Here is an 18,108-nt window from a genome sequence, read left to right as displayed (position 1 = left end):
ACAAACAATAACAATCAAAACGGACTGTTACCTTGATTAAAATTAAGGATAGTGTAAGTACACAACTTAACAAAATGTATAACATAGGTCTAGTTGTTTTTAGACATTTTAATGCGGAATAGTTACATATTATAGCTTTAATGTCAAACTTGCTGCCAATTCTTTAACAGTATAGGCTGGCTGCTTGCTAATCCACACCAGTTTGTCTTCTGTTTACCACTTGCATCAATCTGTTGACACTCACTCTTGCAGCCAGTCTGTGGTGTTGGTGGAGTGTCCTCTGCACTGTACAGATCAACAAATGAATCTTCATCACTGACGTCCTTGACAAATAAGAATAAGAATATGCATGTTCAGGTGTGTTAAATCAACTCATCCAGTCATTAGGTGATAGCTTCTCACTGAAAATAATAAGAGACAATTTTGCAATTTTATTTTAATTTCTTCTTCTGAAGATGTACAAGGAGCAATTTACCTCCATTGTGGAAACACTCAGTCATCCCACGCTTCCAGTGCAGATATTCAAGCTGCTTCTCACTGAAAGTAATAAGAGACAAATCTGTAAGGCTTTATTACCAAAGAAGTTTAAAATACCATGCAGCCTGCTTTACTATGGACCCAAACCAGAAAATCCTTGCACAAACCTCAGCCAGAACCACTGCTTGCATGGGCATATATGGACCATTTCTAATACTGGTGGACTCAGGGGGGAGCAGGGGAGGCAACCGCCACCCTGGTGCCCCTGAGGACAACAAAATACTGTGAAAGTGCCCTCTAAGGTGCCCCCACAGTAGAGCAAACATTATAAAATTTCCCCCAAGGTGCCCGCACAAAGGAGAAAACACACCAAAGGGTAAATCAGGATGCAGTGCCCTATAGAGTGCCTCTCTATATATGACAATCTGGAATGAAGTGCCCTCATAGATGCCCTTTCAGTGGAAGAACATGTGATAGTGTCCCATAAAGAACCCCCACAAGATGTAATGCAATGCCCTATGAGTTGTTGTTGTAATGGGATAAGCTGGAGGTTCTGTATGGTTTCCTCTGGGATGCCACGAGTTGTGAGAAAAGATGATGTCATGATGAAATTTAATGAACAAAAAACATGGTGAATGTGCTTTATAGGGTGCCCTATATGTGAGAAAAACATTGTGCCCTCCCGCTGAAGAACATGAGATACTTTGCCCTATAAGATGCCCTAACGATGGAACAAACTGGCCATTATGGTAGAAATTAATGTATTCTTTATGTTTGGCTGACCATTAGGTAATTAAAGCACCTTAAAAACAGTTTGTAGTTGTTGTAGCTGACATTATTCCATTCAATTGATTTTGGTACAGTACTACTCACTAGTTTGCTCAGCCACACCCATTTAGATTGTTCTGTTGTCTTTGGGTCAGCACAGCCTATTTTAACAGTAAAAACTGCATCAGTCGACAATCATTCTCAAACTGAAGCTGCTCGAGAGCCAGTTTGGAAAAAGATGTGGAGAAGGAAGGCTCTCAGATCTTCTGCTGTTGTCCATTGAGAGGGACAACGCAACTGACCATAACAAGGTCATTAACATTTACAAACTCATGGCAAAAAGAATTCTCCTTTGATTTCACTAATCTTGCTTCATGTTTCCCTGACAAGACTGCTCAAAACAGCTAATTCTCAAAACGTTAATAGTTCCATGTTTTTACCACAGATGTGTTTGAGAAAAAAACATTTAAAACATTGCCCATTCCCTGTATTTTATTGCAGAGATATTAGTAAAATAAATGTTTAAATGTTTTTAATACAAAGGTATTGTTTTCTTTATATTCTGAGTCACCCTATAAAATTTTATTCTTAATTGGGAATGAAGCCTTTTTACCAAACATGCATCGTTGCTCTCTGCTGAAGGGGGCCCATTAAATGTATCCCCTCAGATAGTCTGAGTCCCCCACTGATTTCTACACTCTCTAATCCTGTGCAGTGTCATGGTGGGCTGGAGCCTATCTACCATGCAGTAAGAGGAAGGAAGTAGAATACACCCTGCATCATAAACAGGAAGCAGGTTACAACAACATGCACAAATATCCACACTGACACTCATATTAACACTTGCAGGCTGTAGTAAATTCACTGCCATGTTGGGCTGTGGGAGAAATCTGGAATAGTTGTACATTATTTTCCAGTTCACAACGATCATTTATCCCAGTCAGCCTTTAAATATTAAGGGTTTGAAAATATGTGACTGATTATCTGTGTCCTTGCAAATACAAAATACCCACAATTTTTTTAAAGGCATAAATACCGATTTGTCGTGCGCAGACATTATTGTTTGGGTGAAAAAAGTGGCATTAAATTACTAAACCGCCCAGAGCCCCTCTCAACCTATAAATAGGATCGCAATCTCCCTTTATGATTGAAATTTGCCTGGTGAGTATCCCGCAGTGAATACTTCAATTGTTCTAAATCCAACAAATATAGCTGAGAATCTGGTCTAAAAATGCGGGCTGTCTTTTTCTGCTGAACTTGTGAAACCAGACATTGTTATGATTTTTAAGGCCACCGGTTCCGCAGAGACTTTCCAACAATGCCTTCGCGGTCCGCAGTATACTCATGTACTATCATCGGTATATAGAGGCCGGATGAATACACATGAATCATTAAAATCACTGCATTAACGATGATAATGTTTTCTTTAGTATCTCTGAGAAGACTCGTGGGTAACATTTTCAGTTGCCCCGCCTGGTATAGAGACTGAGACTGTGAATAAGAGCAGTTAAACAAATCGATATTTGATCATCTGAGAAAGATTATAGTCAACCAGACATAAAAGAATCAGGTTTGTCAATAAAAAATATTGAAAACATTTAGAAGTAAAAAAAAAAAAGAAAAAAAAAGTGTGCATGATTCAGCAGCACGTGCGAGGCTGAAGTTGTCACAACAAGGTTGAACGGACAAGTTTACTGAGTATCAGATTACATTCATAATCTGTTGTGCGAACACTTAGACATTGTTCGGCTTGTTTTTCAGGTCCTCCCATCATCACATAACGGACAAATCACATCAGTGACGAAGCAAAATTATAACTCACCTTTAAAGAGAAGATTTCTCCATAGTAAAAATACGTTCTTCTATCCAGGAGCTGGTTTCAACTAAACTGCAGTACTTGTTCAAGCGTCTGTTTGTCCTGAAGATAAAGCGTCGAACATCACTGCATGCTGTATGCCGAGACGGTCCTCCAGAAGGTGCATGACTCTTTTATTCCGCTGGGTGAAGCCACTTTCACTTATGGTCTCCAGAGAAATTTTCAGGATCACCTGGTTTCCCGGAAAACGAAACTTAATTTTACAGTAAATCACATGATAAAATTTAAAGCCACCACAGATGGCTTAATTCATGCACAGAGTTGTTTTCCCTGCTGTGCTGCAGAATTCAGTAAAAATATGTGGAGACCACGAGAATCACACAATGCTGATTTCATGTCACAGTTTCTCCATAAAATAAAGGAATATACATGTAAACACAAAGTCTTCCACATGATTATTGTCTGACATACACAAACACATTTTGGTGCAGTAATAGTAATAGCAACTAAGTAAGCGATATAAAAATGATGTACAGTACAACTGTATTTTAATAAGCAAATGAGAGGAAATTCCACCTGGATTTATTCTAAATTTTAAAAAGCACAGTTTTGTCATGAATGACTTTTTAAGGAATTAAATCAAAATTCAATTAACTAATTAATATAAACCACTGAACAGATGCCTTCTTTTATTCATGTTTTTTTTTTTTTTTTAAACTTCTGATTCATGTTCATACTAAACCTACATGGGTCTGATCATTAACTGGTTCACCTGCTATAATTGAAATTTTAATGCAGAGGGAGATCTGCAGTTCAATCACCCTTAAAAATGAAAGTAGACATGGTGATAAAATGATCCAAGTGGAGAATATGTATTTTCATCTTTTGTGTAGACTAAACTAATGATTGTAGATTTTTATACAGTTACAATAAATAGTCTCAATGGTCAGAACAGTACATTAAACATCATGAATAAACATGCTGTGAACAGTATGTGGAGCATGTATTTTTATACTGTCCTAGATATCAACAAGAGAGACAGACACTTAAAATTACACTCCAAAGGAATCACATGACACTTGGTATTAGAGAAATGTTGCAGAGGAGTTCAGGTGATGTAGGGTACAGGGATATTTTCAGATTTTTAGAAAACACAGGAATTAATAGAAGAATTGAATGTAATAGTATAGCAACTTTTGTGGTCTATTCTCCAATCCAGTAGGTGGCGGTAATGCGCCTAAAAGGTGTTTGTCAACCGCCATTAAACAACAGAAGAAGAAGAAACAGTCTGTTCTGTTGGTACCATTGATGTATAAAGAGAGTTCTCTTCATACATCAATGCGTGGTGCTAGATAGCCGCTGTTGAAGAAAACAGTGAACCGGAAACATCATTAGCATCGACAAAGTGTGCACTTGTTGCTGTCGTCTGTAAGCTTTTTAATTGTGTGATTTAAGCTAAATGTTGCTTTTTGGACAAGATGAGATGTTGTTATGAAGCAAGAAACACGTTTATTTCCATTCACTCACACGTGGGACATAATTAAAACAAACACATCCTGCCAGTAAAAATGTCTCATTTGCATTCAGCATCTTTCACTATTTTATCACACTTTATAGACAAAAATGATGAATCAAGATAATGATAAGCAGAAAAAGAGGTAATGATAATAATCAATCAGTGGCAGCCTACTATGGTGTGTGTGTGTGTGTGTTTTGTTTGTTTGCACTTGACTGGGTCACAACTGGGGACTTTCTTCAGCACACACACCAGTTGATTGGGGACACCTTTCCTTTGGGGATGAAAACCACTTTATTGGTTTTTATTTTTATTGAATTCAACATGCTCCAAATTGTATTTTGGTCTTAAAATCTCAATTGTACCTAAAAGTGACTTTTTTCATATTTTTTATGTATGTGTGTGCCCCCCACCCACCCAATCTGTGTATAAGCAAGTCAAGACCTCCCTGAAGTCTAAACATGCAATGATGCTGTTGTAATGTGATGTTGTAATATGCACTTTTTTTTTTTTTTTACATCTCTTACTTTCTATTTTTCTGTATATATTGTTATATATTGTAGTATAATATTCTCTTTTTTAAAACATATTTCTTATTTTCTACTTTCTTATCATTTCTCTATACATAAGTATATTTCTATTCTAGAATGGGAGCAACTGTTACATGACCCATTATCTGGGCTTCAGCACACATCCACACACACTCTGAGGGACATGACAGAGCCGCGCAACCCAGGGATGTCCTCCATCCCTCAGACAGCCCCTGTACACACGGGATGGACCCAGTAGAGTACACCCTTCGGAAACGGCTCCCTCGGAAACTCCCCAAGAGACGGAACGATGTCTACGTCAACATGAAGACGTATTTCCGGGCTCAGCTGGCACGTTGTCAGAAGCTGCTGGAAGGTGGGGGTCACAGGGAGATCTGTGTCCATGGCCTGGGCCTGGTCATCAACAGAGCTATCAACATTGCCCTTCAGCTGCAGGCCAGCAGCCAGGGGGCGCTGCAGCTGGCAGCCAACACCTCCACGGTAGAGCTTGTGGATGACCTGGAACCTGAAGACCCTGATGAGGCTGGGGAGCCCATGACACGTACACGCAACAACTCGGCCATTCATATTAAGGTTTTCTACCCTGACCCACAGTGACTTGGATAGAGGTTTCCCTGATGTGTGTCAGGCAGAGGTTCTCTATTAGTCCTGTTTGTTGCCTCATTAATCAGTAGACACATATTACAGAGTTATCTGATGGGGCTGAGTGTGTGGAGACCTATGACGGCAGCAGCAGAATGGAGCGACATACAGTGTGTTGGCTGTACATGTATCAGTAAACTGTGTAGGAATACTCCAGTTGGACTGAATATATTATGCTCTTTTGTCACGAGTTTTGTGTCTTGTCAAAAATTGTTAGTGTCATCACTTTTTATGTTTGCATGTCTTGAAGCAACAGTGATGTTTGCCAGATGAAACCTCAATGTAATTTAATACTTGTCGACATGTAAATGTACAATTGTCTTTAATTTTAAGGCCTAAGAGCAGCACAAGTGTTCACAGTTTCATGTCTGTTTTTAAATGTAGAAATATTTAGGAAAAACTGAGAAAGTTTACAATTCAGGTAGGTGTTGTTGTAGTGAACCTCCACTAGATGTCAGTAGTTTGCTACACATACACATGCCAGGATGTTATCATTCAGCAACCTTGCTTCCATGCCACCATGTGGCAACAACATACTCTCAAATAATGTTTATAGCATGTGTACACATGTGTTCAGTGTTACACATGAGAACATGAGCCCAACTAAAATCCTAAAGATCTGACACACACAAAAAAAGACGAGCTTAAAAGTAGAAAATCTGTATAAATAGCAATTATACAACTTATAAAATATATTAACATTATATTAACAAATCTAATAAAAGAGACTGTTTCTGTGAGGCATGGTTGAACAATGTTAAAGGCATGTGGGTCAGGCTTCATTCATTTTTGCAGTGATATTGGAAATAGATGCCCTGTCGCAACCTAACAGGCCTCCAACTTCTAGGTGCAATCAATATTTTCTAGGTGTTCCACTCCACAGTTCACTCTAAAGATATGAGTTTAGGGGTCAGACTCACTGGAAACAGACACATACACACTACGTACAGATTTAAACTTGCAGTCTTAACTCACACACACAAGTACATCCACACACAAAGTGCAAGAGCAGTGCTTCCCAAAGGCCTCATTTTGGTCATGATGTGCTTCACCATTTCCATGTTTGACATCTACATTTCAAGGTGCAATCATCTCAGAGTGTGTGTGGGTCTATGTGCTGAAGTCCAAATAATAGCTGAGAAATAAGTTGAGGAACTGTGGTCATAAGAATAAACCTGAGAGGTAGATAGAAACATGATGTAAAGAAAGAAAAAGGTAAAAATGATGGAAAGAGGGAGACAGAGACAACAAAAAAGATTAAAATTAGAATGATGTATACAGCATATAACTCTAACTGATGGGCATGAATATATGTGCCGAAACAATAGTGCAATTATCTTAAATCCAGATAAGGTTGGACAGTAGATCGCGGTAGATACAGTATGTTTGGAATTAATATTAAAAATCTGTTTTATAGATTAGAATTTTTACACCCTTTATGCATAATGAAGTATAATGTGAAGGGAAACTATATACAGTACATACAAAAATACACATACATATGTACTGTACATTGTGATGTGTCTATACAACATATTAATATGAATATGCATTACATATAATAAATATGAGATAATAAAACAGTACAGTAGCATAGTGTAAAAATGATATGACATAAAGAAGGACAGTATATTATGTTATTTTACAGTAACATTGTACAGTTGTTCAGTCATTCTGTGGTATGGAGTAAGACATTTAGTAGTTGCAGTAGTAATTTCAATATAATGAAAGCCATAGTGGACAAAAAGTGCATTGCAATAACTGTTAGCACAGTAACTACTGGGTTCAGTATATGTACTGTATATGGGGAGGGTATGTAAGCCAGTGTATGGTTGAAAAGAGGAGTGAAGGAAGGTTACACCTGGCTTGGTCGGGGCTATTGTGCAATCTGATAGTAGTGGACATCAACGAGCACCTGAAGCGTTCTGTCTTACACTTCAGTTGAATGAGTCTGTTGCAGAAGGAGCTCCCTATCTGCCATCAGCCCAGTTACAACCTGACCACAGAGCCGGTCCTCTTTACCAGCTTATTTAGTCTGCTGGCATCACCAGCCTTTTGTCAAGTTGCACCCCAATGCCCTTGTAGGAGTCCCCCATCTCTACTACCTCTCCCTGAATGATAACATTGTGTGTTACCTACAATCCAAACTCTTGCCATCAATGCAAAGTACCTTGTATTTTTCTGATGTGTTATGATGATGAAAACTAGTCAAGAGTAATTGAAATTTTTTTTACCATAACTGCAGTTTAATGACTCACTGCAGTCCTGTGGCTCACACAGCTGGGGCTGGATTTTGGTTTATTCTTATTTCAACATGCATTAAACACGTTTACATGACACTCATCTCACAATGGCAAACACACACACAACTTAAGCTGTGTTTCTACAGCAAATGTGTGTTTTGTCTTGTTTCAACATTCTTTTTCAAATGAAAAAACCCAAGACTTCAAATAAAACATTAAAGACATTCATAACTGATTTTGTCTTTTTACTTAAGTTAACAGAAGTAAGTAATGTAATCATTTAATACACAGTCTCTGGTACATTATGACAATACCACATATATGCTGATATTTTAATTCATTTAAAGATGTACATACATGGCACCAGTAACAGTATGTAACCAGTATGTATACATGTTGACATATGGACTAAATTATCTTTTGATTCATTAAGAAAAAGTAAATATTTGACATTAAAAACTTCATAAACATATAAACAAACAATTCTATATTCTAAGAAAAGTAAAAATCACATATCAACCATAATTTGATCAAAAAACAAACTTTCTATCCTTCATACATGTTGACAATACCACATATAGATTGAACAATCTTTCATTTAAAACTACATATGTGACATCACATACTTCACTGTCACTTTGATGCTTTGATTAATTGCATACATCTTTTCAATTACATTATAATGAAAATCAACAGTCACAAAATTATACAATGCAAGCTCAGATTTAATGATTTTAATGTTTGTAACATGTGCTCCTAATATTTACATTGATTTAAAGTATTTAAACATGTCTTTATCAACATCAATATACAGTTAAAGCAGATTATTTTTATTTAACATATCAAATGCAATCTCAGTTAGAGATGAGCGCTCAAAAACAATACTATTTGTGACCCCTCTCTTTCATATAAAACAAACCAAGATCAAAATATTCATTGGACAATGATAGATGAACATAAAGAGGAGGATGTGCACCTCTGTAATGTCAAATCACTTGAGGAGGGAATGTTAGTACTATCTCACTTAATGTTAAATGACTCTTTCAGGCTAGCTTCTGCTTTCTTATGTGTGATATTTTTCCAGGTTGCAGGAATATCAGCAGGCTGTGCATGGTATTCTTTAGCAAACTCATTGTTGAACTTTGTCATTACATATTTCCAGTAGTCTGATGCCTGAAGGCTTACATCCGGTGGAATTTTCCAGTCTGGGAAGATTTCTTGATAACACTTGTAAGGGTGAGATCCATGATTTGTGGCTTCACATAGAAAATTCTTGTCACTGGTCACAAGAGAAGAACATATGTCAGTGACAAGTTGCCCTGTCCAAAGAAACCTGTATTGTCCCAGACCCTGTGACCGATGTAGTGAAGCAAAGTGCTCAGTATGTGCTTTTCCTCCTGCGTCACAAGGCGCTTTGCAGAATGGACACTGTTTACCACATCCCATCACTTTGGTGAAAAGTTCATTCTGAGGCTTCACGTGGAGATTTTTTAGTTTCATTTCAATGTTCGTTTTTTTAAATGTCTCTCTAAGAGCTTGGGCCATCTCCTTCACGCACTGTGTGAGCCAGTGAGCAAACTGTTCCTGGTCGGCATTGTTAAGGATCATGAAAGCACCGAGAGCATCCTGGGAAATGACCAGTTTATCACCAAGTTCCTTGCAGATATCTTCAACAAATGTCTTCAAGTTGCCACTCTTTCCTTTTTTGGCATTTTCCATGGCATTGTTTATGCTTTTGATACTTGACTGAAGTCGTTGATCTTCAAACTTAGACACCATAGATGGGTCAGAGAAGTGTTCCATTATTCGGTCAAATGTCCACTCCTTTACATAATCCTCATATGAGCAAATGTAGCTCAGATACTTTTTAAAGTCATCCTTGGTGAGCAAATCCAGTAAAACTGCATACTGGAAGAAATACCGGGTGCTGAACTGTTGGCATGTCAGCATTTCACCAATGATGTCAGGACCCAAGGAGCGGTTGACAAAGTCTTCGACTGCAGGCTTCAAGCATCGGTTGGTGAATTCTTCTGCCTTCTTCTGGCACTGGTCTCGTTCATTGAACACATCTTTGAAATCTGCACGAAACTTTTCTTTGTTTTTATGCAGACATCTGTAAGGATCATTCACAAGTATGAAATCTTCATGCATTTTCTGAAATGTTCTGGCTGCTAAACCACAGATGTGCTGTTTTAAAGAAACTTCAAAGTCAATGCCTGTCTTCAGATCTTTGTTGTTTTGCAGCCTCTCATCAATCATGTGTAGGATCTCCTGGGTGTAAGTGTTATGGTAATTAGCTTTTCTTTCCATTTTTTCACTTATAAACTGTGTGCAAGCAGCTATGATGCTGTCAGTCATTTTTTGTACAGCGACTGTGTGACCTTGAATGTTGAAGAACTCTTTAAATCGGTTAATGAATCCTTCAGCTGTATATTTAAAAGCCTCCAGTCCACAATCTTGCAGACTTTTTTGGCTTAATAATTCACATGCACGACTCCCCTTATGTGAGAGATTTGCTCTCAGGTAGTAAGACACACTAGTGCAGACATCTGAAGCCTTTTGTTTAGAAAAGGATAGTTCCTTGACCGTTTTAGTCCACATCTTATCAAATTCTTTGTCTAGCTCTTTGTCTGTCATCTTGACTTTTTTCTTCCGACATTCTTCAATTAATGCACACACCCTTCCCTCTAATTCTTTCGTGTGATTCTTCTTGATACTATCCAGCTTTACCATTCCCTGTCTGATGTCAGCTGCGGCTTCGAGCTGATTAAACACAGACCTTTCCATTTCTCCTCGAAGGCTCTTTGAACTGTTTGCAAAGTCCTCTTTGTATCCTTCAACTAGGTAGACATGACCCTCTGTCTGCTTGAAGTACTTTGTCAAATTTTCAAGAAGCTCTGTCTCCCATTTCGACAGCATTGTGCAAGCTTCACTTTTCAAACACGTGAGAAGTTCTGTCATGTCAGGTATCTCCGATTTCACAGCAATTGTGCCAAAATTGGAAATTCTTGTTTCAGCATTTGTGACCCAGGTGTACATGTCTTTTTTGAATTCCCATTCCCATTTGTTGAATTCTGTGCAAAGCCTCATGTAGGCATCCGCCACTAGGCTGTTTCTGAAGCTGAAGATAAAGTTTTCATGCTTTACTGCATTCCACAGGCTTGACATCCACTCTGTAAACTCAGAGATTTTGTTAGCAGATGAGTTACAATTTCCCAACATTTGGATGATGTTCTTCTTGAGCTCATATACAGCTTCACTGTACCCTGCATTGACTGGTGCCATTGGTGGGTTTCCATTCCAGAGTCCAGGAATGTACCAGTTCCCAGTGTCTGGACTGTACTCCATCACATCAGTGAAGCTCTTGTTCTCCTCTTTCTTTTCCATTTTGGCTGCTGCCTGGGTCATCTCATTTAACTGTTGCAAGAGCAGTTTCCTGTCTCGTAAGTTCTTCTCATGGGCTGAAACATCTGACACATTCTGGTGAACAAACTGACATTTGGGCTTTTTGCCCACCTCTTTCATCCTGAGAAAAGCATGCACAACTATTTGTAGGATATCCTTCATTTCTGTTGAGTTCTCCATTGCAATATTGATAATGGTGATATCACTCAGCCCCACAACAAGTGTTGCAAGCTCATTGTCATGCTCATGGCTATCATCCAGTTGTGCAAGCTCCGGTGACTTTAAGCCCTCGGTGTCAATTATCACCATGAAGTCACAGTTGAGTACTTTTTTGACATCTTCATTGACTCTGATGAGCAACATAAAGGCACCTCGAGTGCATCGACCACTACTGACTGCAAACTGCACTCCAAACATCGTGTTAAGGAGAGTGGACTTTCCTGTGCTCTGAACTCCAAGAACTGTGACCACCAGTATCTTGCTCTTAGGAGACACCAAGTCACTGAGCTGAGAGAGAACATCACTCACCCATCTGAGAGGTATGTTGGATGCATCTCCATCAACAAGCTCAAGAGGAAAGCCATCAAGTAACAATCCTGCACAGAGTTTTGGAAGATGCTGTAATTGTTGACGTGATGGGTCTGTTTCTGGAAGAGAAACTGAAGCTTCATAGATTTGACCCATTTCACGGAAGAAGTGTTCAGTCCCCAGTGAGCTGTTGGAAAGTTTTCTGTCAATGTCTTTAATCTCCTCTTTGTTTTCAGAATTTTGGCATTTCTTTTTGTACTGCTCCCTGAGACCAGACAGTTTTTCTCGAGACAGGTTATCGAGGTTAATTCGCATCCATTTCAGGAAATAGCACCTCTCTATCCTTGGGCTTGATATTGCATTGATGAAGCATGTCATAGCGTTTGACATGTCAGAAGAGTTCTGTTTTTTCCGAAGTTTTCTTTTCTCTACCTGAAGATCACTTTTGTACTTTTCTATGTTTTCAGATCCAACTTTTCGAAGCCGAAATTCTTCCTTCTCTAAGCGAGTCAGTTCCTTCCATGTGTGACCTTGCAAGGGAAGCTGAACTTCTTTGTATTCAAGGGTGTCTTGAATTTCTGCAGTGATGGCATCTGCATTTTTCTTGGCAGTCTGGCACTCTGGAGAGTCTTCATCAACCAAAATTCCCAGTTCATGGGCAATGTCAGCCATCTGCTCTATTGGAATCTTTATCTCTGATTTCTCAACTACATCCTTGACTATTTTCCGCATATTTTTGATAAAATCTGCATCGTTCATCTGTTTAGTCTTCAATATGAGATTTTTAGTCAATCCCAACTTGGTTGCTACCTTTTTCAGAGCATCTAAACTGAACCGCTTGCTTTGATGGTTGCCCACCAAGAAGATCTGTGCCTTGTGGTGTTGGTTGGTCAGTAGCCTGCACTCAGAGTCCAAATTGTCAAAGAATACAAAAACTGCAGCAGATGTTTGACACAAAAAGGAGTATTGTGTTTCAAATGAAGCAATGTCCCCACGGAGATTAGCTACAGTGACTGGCTCACTGAAAAGATCCATGTTTTTGTTTCCACAAGGGAGGTACCAAGTAATTTCAACCAATCCATTGGATATTCTCCTTGGACTGTCGCCACACTCCATATTGTGGTGAACAAAGGTGTCATGGTACTGCTGAGAATTGCTCAAAAGCTTATTGAGAATCTCTGACTTAGACAAGGAGCATTCACCCAGCCTCACAAAAGATATCATTGGAAGATTTGAGAGAACAACTCTGTCTTCAATGAAGCCCTTGGATTCAGAAAGGGACTGAGGTCTGTACTTTTTAACAATGTCTCTCATGGCCCACAGCATGAGTGTGCACTGTTTTGTGTCACAATTAGGAAGCAGCAGAGGCACAGAAAACTGACACATAGACATTTTGAGTGCAATTTCCTGCTGTACAAAACCATCAGAACACAGAAAGAGAGCAATGATTATGTCGAGGGGGTTTACAGTGTCACCTGAATTTGGACTGTTGACTAGATTGTCAAGATCAAACTCTGTATTCCATGACATAGCATCACAGGTTGAATCATATGCTGATGTACATTTTACATTTCTAGCTGTCACATTAACCATCATCAGTTTCTTCAGAAAATACCATGGAAGGTCAAGTTCTTCACTAATGGTCTTTTCATCAATCTGAAGTATTGTGCTCAAGGACAACTTATCACTGTAGTGCTGCTCCAAGTCCAGATCCTTCAATAAGCTCTCCAGGTGTGTCTCTGTGGATATGAATGATAGTGATCATTAAAATCATGGTTGGTTATTTTAACAAACTAAGCATGGATCCAAACTTAATTGGTGCATAGAATAAATACATTTGTAATGTTGATTACCCCTGGTAATTTGTCACAATGCACAATTATTATCTTTACTGATATCCTTCGATAAGTATAAAGCAATCATAAGGGTGTCAGTTGCAACAAGGCTTTAGTTAATCGGCATACTTCACTGTCCTATTTCCCAGCTTTGATGCATGTCAACTTTTCAAAAAAGCAACAAGAAGGTCCCAAGATTGGCTCAAGGGAGATATTTACTAAGCCTGTAACATATTACCTTCCATGGCGCAAACTTTTGCGTTGCCGCAATTTTTTAATTTAGCAGGGTACTGAGACTGAAAAGGACTGGAGCACAAAACAAAGTGTATTCTGCTGTTGAACATGGTATACTGGTTGAAGAGCAGAGACGTTGGATCTGCAAGTGCATAGTCATTCCGCAAAAGAAACACTACATGTCAGGAAATGTGAGTTAAATATCCTGATGTTGCCAGCTCAGCAAAAAGATCAGTGATTGAATGAGTTATGAAAAATCAGTGGGAGAGTTTTGGTAAAACTTGTAAAGTCCTTTCTCAATATTGTTTTTGTAAACAGATAATATAACAGTTAATAACTAAAACTGCCTCAATCATGTTGCGCTGGATTGGGGCAGCTGTGAAACATTAAGTCAGGGAAAACATGCAATCTGCAAACACAGAAATCTGTGAACATCTCTCAAGTTGTATTTAAGGATGTCTTGAATTTCTGCAGTGATAACCCTCATATTTTTTTGCCATTCTGGTACTCTGAACAATCTTCATCAAGCAAGATTGCCAATTCAGGGGCAATGCCAGCCATCTGCTCTAATCACATCTTCCACTGTGAAAAGGAAAAAGGATCCGTTGCGTCTCTTTGTATCCGCAAGTTGGTGCTCCTGTCAGTGTTGGAGCCTGCCTGTGAGAGGCTTCAGTTGGTTAATGTGTGTTTTTAAAACTTATTTCAGGACTATGCTCAGTTTCTCTGAGAGAGGAATTTTTGCTGCAACACAGTGTGACATCACCCAGGAAAGTGTTGCATGGGCCAATCACATACATGCAAACACACATTCCGGATAGATTACTTTGTAGCATGAAAGCCTTATTCCTGCTGCTTACCTGATGATCGGTGATAAAAATGCAAAAACCAGTCTGTGAGTATTACAAACCATTGTGCTGCTTTTTTGGGGTCTGTAAATACATTAACCTGTTCATTGTCTTGCCATACCTTAAGTAACACTGTATCAGACTATGTTTTTAAAAAAACAACTGAAGAAACAATACTTGCACAAAAAGAAAATGAATATCCCACAAATAGTATTTGAACATTTGTGTGTGAATTTCCCTGGCTTCACATAATTAAATGCCCATTCATTTGTATTGTGAAATCAGTACAAACATTTTCAAATGTAAATAAATGCATGGAATTTACCAAATATTGTAAAAATAGATAAAGCTGCTGTGCTTTTCCTATTGTGTCAAAATGTCCATTGTGAGAAAGATCTAGAAATTCAGTATGCAAATTACACTTGTTTTTTTAGTAACTGGTAAACACTATCTTGAGGTGTCCCATGGTTCTTGCATTTCAAGTAATGTAATCTTACTCATCACTACCTTTAATCTCAAATCACATGAATGAGGAATACAGTGAGACAACAAACAAGCATATTTTCTTGATGAGTGTTCATTTAAAGGCCCTGCATACACATTTTGTCAGTAGTAGACTGATTAAACCTCTGTTGAGGTTGATATTAGGTGGACCTATAGTGGTAACCTAAAGTAACAGCATTAAATGGCAATGGCAGTAAATCACAGTATGTCCTGAGAAGAGGTGTAATCAAGCAAAACAACAGAAATCGCCAGGGCAAGATGTGTGCAGGGACTTTAATGTAAAACTATTCACTTAATTAAGCTTTAAAAATATTTCTGCAGACAGGCTTGTTTTTTTTATTATCTGTTTTATTCTACTTTATTTTTATAATCCTTTGCAGAGTCAGGCTATTTCCCTTAACTCAATTAACTTTGTGACTTTATTTTGAGCATTTCTTTATAATTTGTTTTTTCATTGTAATGTTTAACTTTTACTTACTAGTGCGGGAAGATGTTACGACTGGCTTGCTTCTTCTTCCATTCTTCAGCTGTGCAGAAACTTGGAGGGAGTAACACACACCTGGCTTCAGGCTGCTGAAAGTCAGACTGTTTGTGTTTGTTGTCAGTTCTTGCACACAGCTCTCTTCTTCACTGCAACAAGTCACAATGTAGCTCTCCACTTCACCAGCAGGAGTGTCCCAACGCAGAGAAAGTGACTCACTGTTGACTTGATAGACTGTTATCTGTGCAGGAGGGCTGGGATCTGTGGGAACAATATAATGGTTTCAAGTATAATTGAAAAGTTTCCTCTATATTTGTGCTGTTTGCCTGCCAAGCATAAGAGGTGTGATAGACAGAAAAGCAATATACAATCACCTCACACAATTTATACACATACACATTTTGCAACCTCTTTAGTCTGACAGAATATCTCAGTTGTAAGAAGTACATTCATGTATGTTAAAGTTATGAGGACATATTTGTTGAGCTCAACAACCAGACAGCCAAAGCTTTACTGTATTGATAAATAATTTCATTTTAATTTCAGCAACATTTTTTTATTTCAGATTTACCTGTGAAGACAGATACAGAAGCTGTTTCACTTTGATTTCCATTTTCTGCTCTCCTTGTGATTCTGAAAGTATACTCAGTCCCAGGATGCAGTCCATCAACATCTACAGTGCTGGAGTCTTCCACAATCACACTTCCTCCATGTGTGTCACTGGAGTAATCTATATGTAGTTTATACCTAACAGATGAATCAGTGGGTGTCAAGCCAAGAGAAACAGTCTCAGTGCCAGCATGGAGAACTGTTACTTCTGGTGGAGGAACATCTGTCATAAGAGAAAAGAAGAAAAATACCTCTTAGGAACTCCACATTACGCCATGTTTTAAGTAATAAAAATGTGTACAATTTATTGACTTGAATAGTATTTATTTATTTCTCTCTGCTGGACAATAGATTGCTTAAGGCCAACCTTCTACACCTGCATCACTCACACTTACAGTCAGACTGTGGGGTTGCAGGAGAGTCTCCTTCCTCACAGTCAAGGAAGGTATCTGGTGCATCATAGAAATCCTTGATAATTAAGAAAAGGATAATATGTATTTGCCATTTCATTTCATTATTTGTCTTATTTTCAATAATCCATTATTTTGTTTACCTCCTCTTCCTCAGAGTTATCCATTGTGGATACACTCTCAGTCATCCCACACTGCTTCTCACTAAAGGTAATAGGAAAGAAGCCTGTAAGTTTGCAGCCAACAACACTAACAATAACACAAACAATATGGATCAAAACCAAGAATCACAACTGTTATCTGCTGTTAAGGCCAGATAAAAACAAAAAAATAAAAAGAATCTGCTGATTCATGCATCTGTTTCAGGCTGTGGACTAACTACTCCAATTCATTTTAAATGATTATCTTACAGGTGGAAGCCCTGAAAGGAGATAAAAGACTGTTTTTTGTAATATTTTTCCAATGGCACAAGTATTCACATCTTTTAATTAAGTAGCAATATGTAAAAATACTCCTTTAGAAGTAATGAATGAATATACCACTTTACAAATCTATTCTTAAGTGACAGGACCGAAGTATGATCAGCAAAAACAGTAAAGGTATTTGTTATGCAGACAAACAGTCCTCGTGAATAAGTTAATGTCACTGTTAGGTAGTTTAATCTATAACATGTTTTATGAGCCAATCATTTGTTTTGAATGTAAAATTAGTGTAATCACTTAAGTAGTAACTATAGCTGTCAAAAGTAGTGGAGTAAAAGGTATAATACAGCGATGTACATTGAGTGAGCTACAGGATAAGTACATGTACTTAGTTACATTCCATTACTGTATTTTTTCATGTTTTCTTTTGCTTTTTTCACTTTGCTTTTCAGATCATCCACATGTATAAGCAAAGAAAATAAACACTAAAAAAGTAATAACATGGTGACCTACCTTTGTAAGACTGATTTGTCCATGTCATGATGACATCCTTCTTTTATCCAGGAGTTTATATCTACTCTGTATGCAATATGTTGTAATAGGTCAAGAGTTTGGCCTGAAATGAAAGCACTGCACCCTCCTGCAAATGCCAAAGCAACACCTGAGGCTTCTCCTTTTATACTGCAGTCAGGTGCAGTCACTTTGTGTTTCATTTCCTAGGAACAGTAGGCAGTCATGTAAGTTATAAGAAAAGGAAACTTAACTCTCTATTTGCATGTCCAAACCACATTGAAACACATGACTAAACCTGTCTGTCCCCAT

At 38.2% G+C, this 18,108-nt stretch overlaps 2 protein-coding genes and 1 long non-coding RNA gene across 4 annotated transcripts in view; 1 reads left to right on the top strand and 2 right to left on the bottom strand.

Annotated features, from left to right (window-relative positions):
- Positions 1–17,536, bottom strand: part of LOC122973392 (interferon-induced very large GTPase 1-like) — a 37,549-nt gene extending 20,013 nt beyond the window's left edge. The window contains 3 exon segments of the mRNA XM_044340859.1: positions 16,417–16,677; positions 16,850–16,922; positions 17,008–17,536. Of these exon segments, the coding sequence (XP_044196794.1) occupies positions 16,417–16,677; positions 16,850–16,922; positions 17,008–17,052 (379 nt within the window). The 5' untranslated portion in view covers positions 17,053–17,536.
- On the bottom strand, positions 245–3,103 carry LOC122973406. The gene is made up of 3 exons (XR_006400013.1): positions 3,068–3,103; positions 476–537; positions 245–323 (listed from the first exon to the last, which is right to left on the bottom strand). It is a non-coding gene; the product is annotated as an uncharacterized LOC122973406 (long non-coding RNA).
- LOC122973399 (ribonuclease P protein subunit p20-like) lies at positions 4,373–5,960 on the top strand. 2 transcript variants are annotated; one of them, XM_044340869.1, is made up of 2 exons: positions 4,373–4,489; positions 5,224–5,960. In XM_044340869.1, exon 2 carries the CDS (start codon positions 5,354–5,356, stop codon positions 5,723–5,725), a length of 372 nt encoding a protein of 123 aa, XP_044196804.1. In that variant the 5' UTR covers positions 4,373–4,489; positions 5,224–5,353; the 3' UTR covers positions 5,726–5,960. The 2 variants fall into 2 exon arrangements, with proteins under 2 accessions (XP_044196804.1, XP_044196803.1); XM_044340868.1 differs by having other exon boundaries at positions 4,375–4,489; positions 5,208–5,960.
- Positions 17,537–18,108: the final 572 nt, after the last annotated feature.

The sequence above is a fragment of the Thunnus albacares genome, chromosome 22, assembly GCF_914725855.1.
Source record: "Thunnus albacares chromosome 22, fThuAlb1.1, whole genome shotgun sequence".
NCBI lineage: Eukaryota > Metazoa > Chordata > Actinopteri > Scombriformes > Scombridae > Thunnus > Thunnus albacares.
Note: the sequence above shows the minus strand (reverse complement) of the source record. Positions and strands in the feature narration are given on the sequence as shown.

What these genes read in the sequence shown, in the direction of transcription:
- LOC122973399 (XM_044340869.1), top strand. Translation starts at nt 5,354, where the DNA reads ATGGACCCAGTAGAGTACACCCTTCGGAAACGGCTCCCTCGGAAACTC.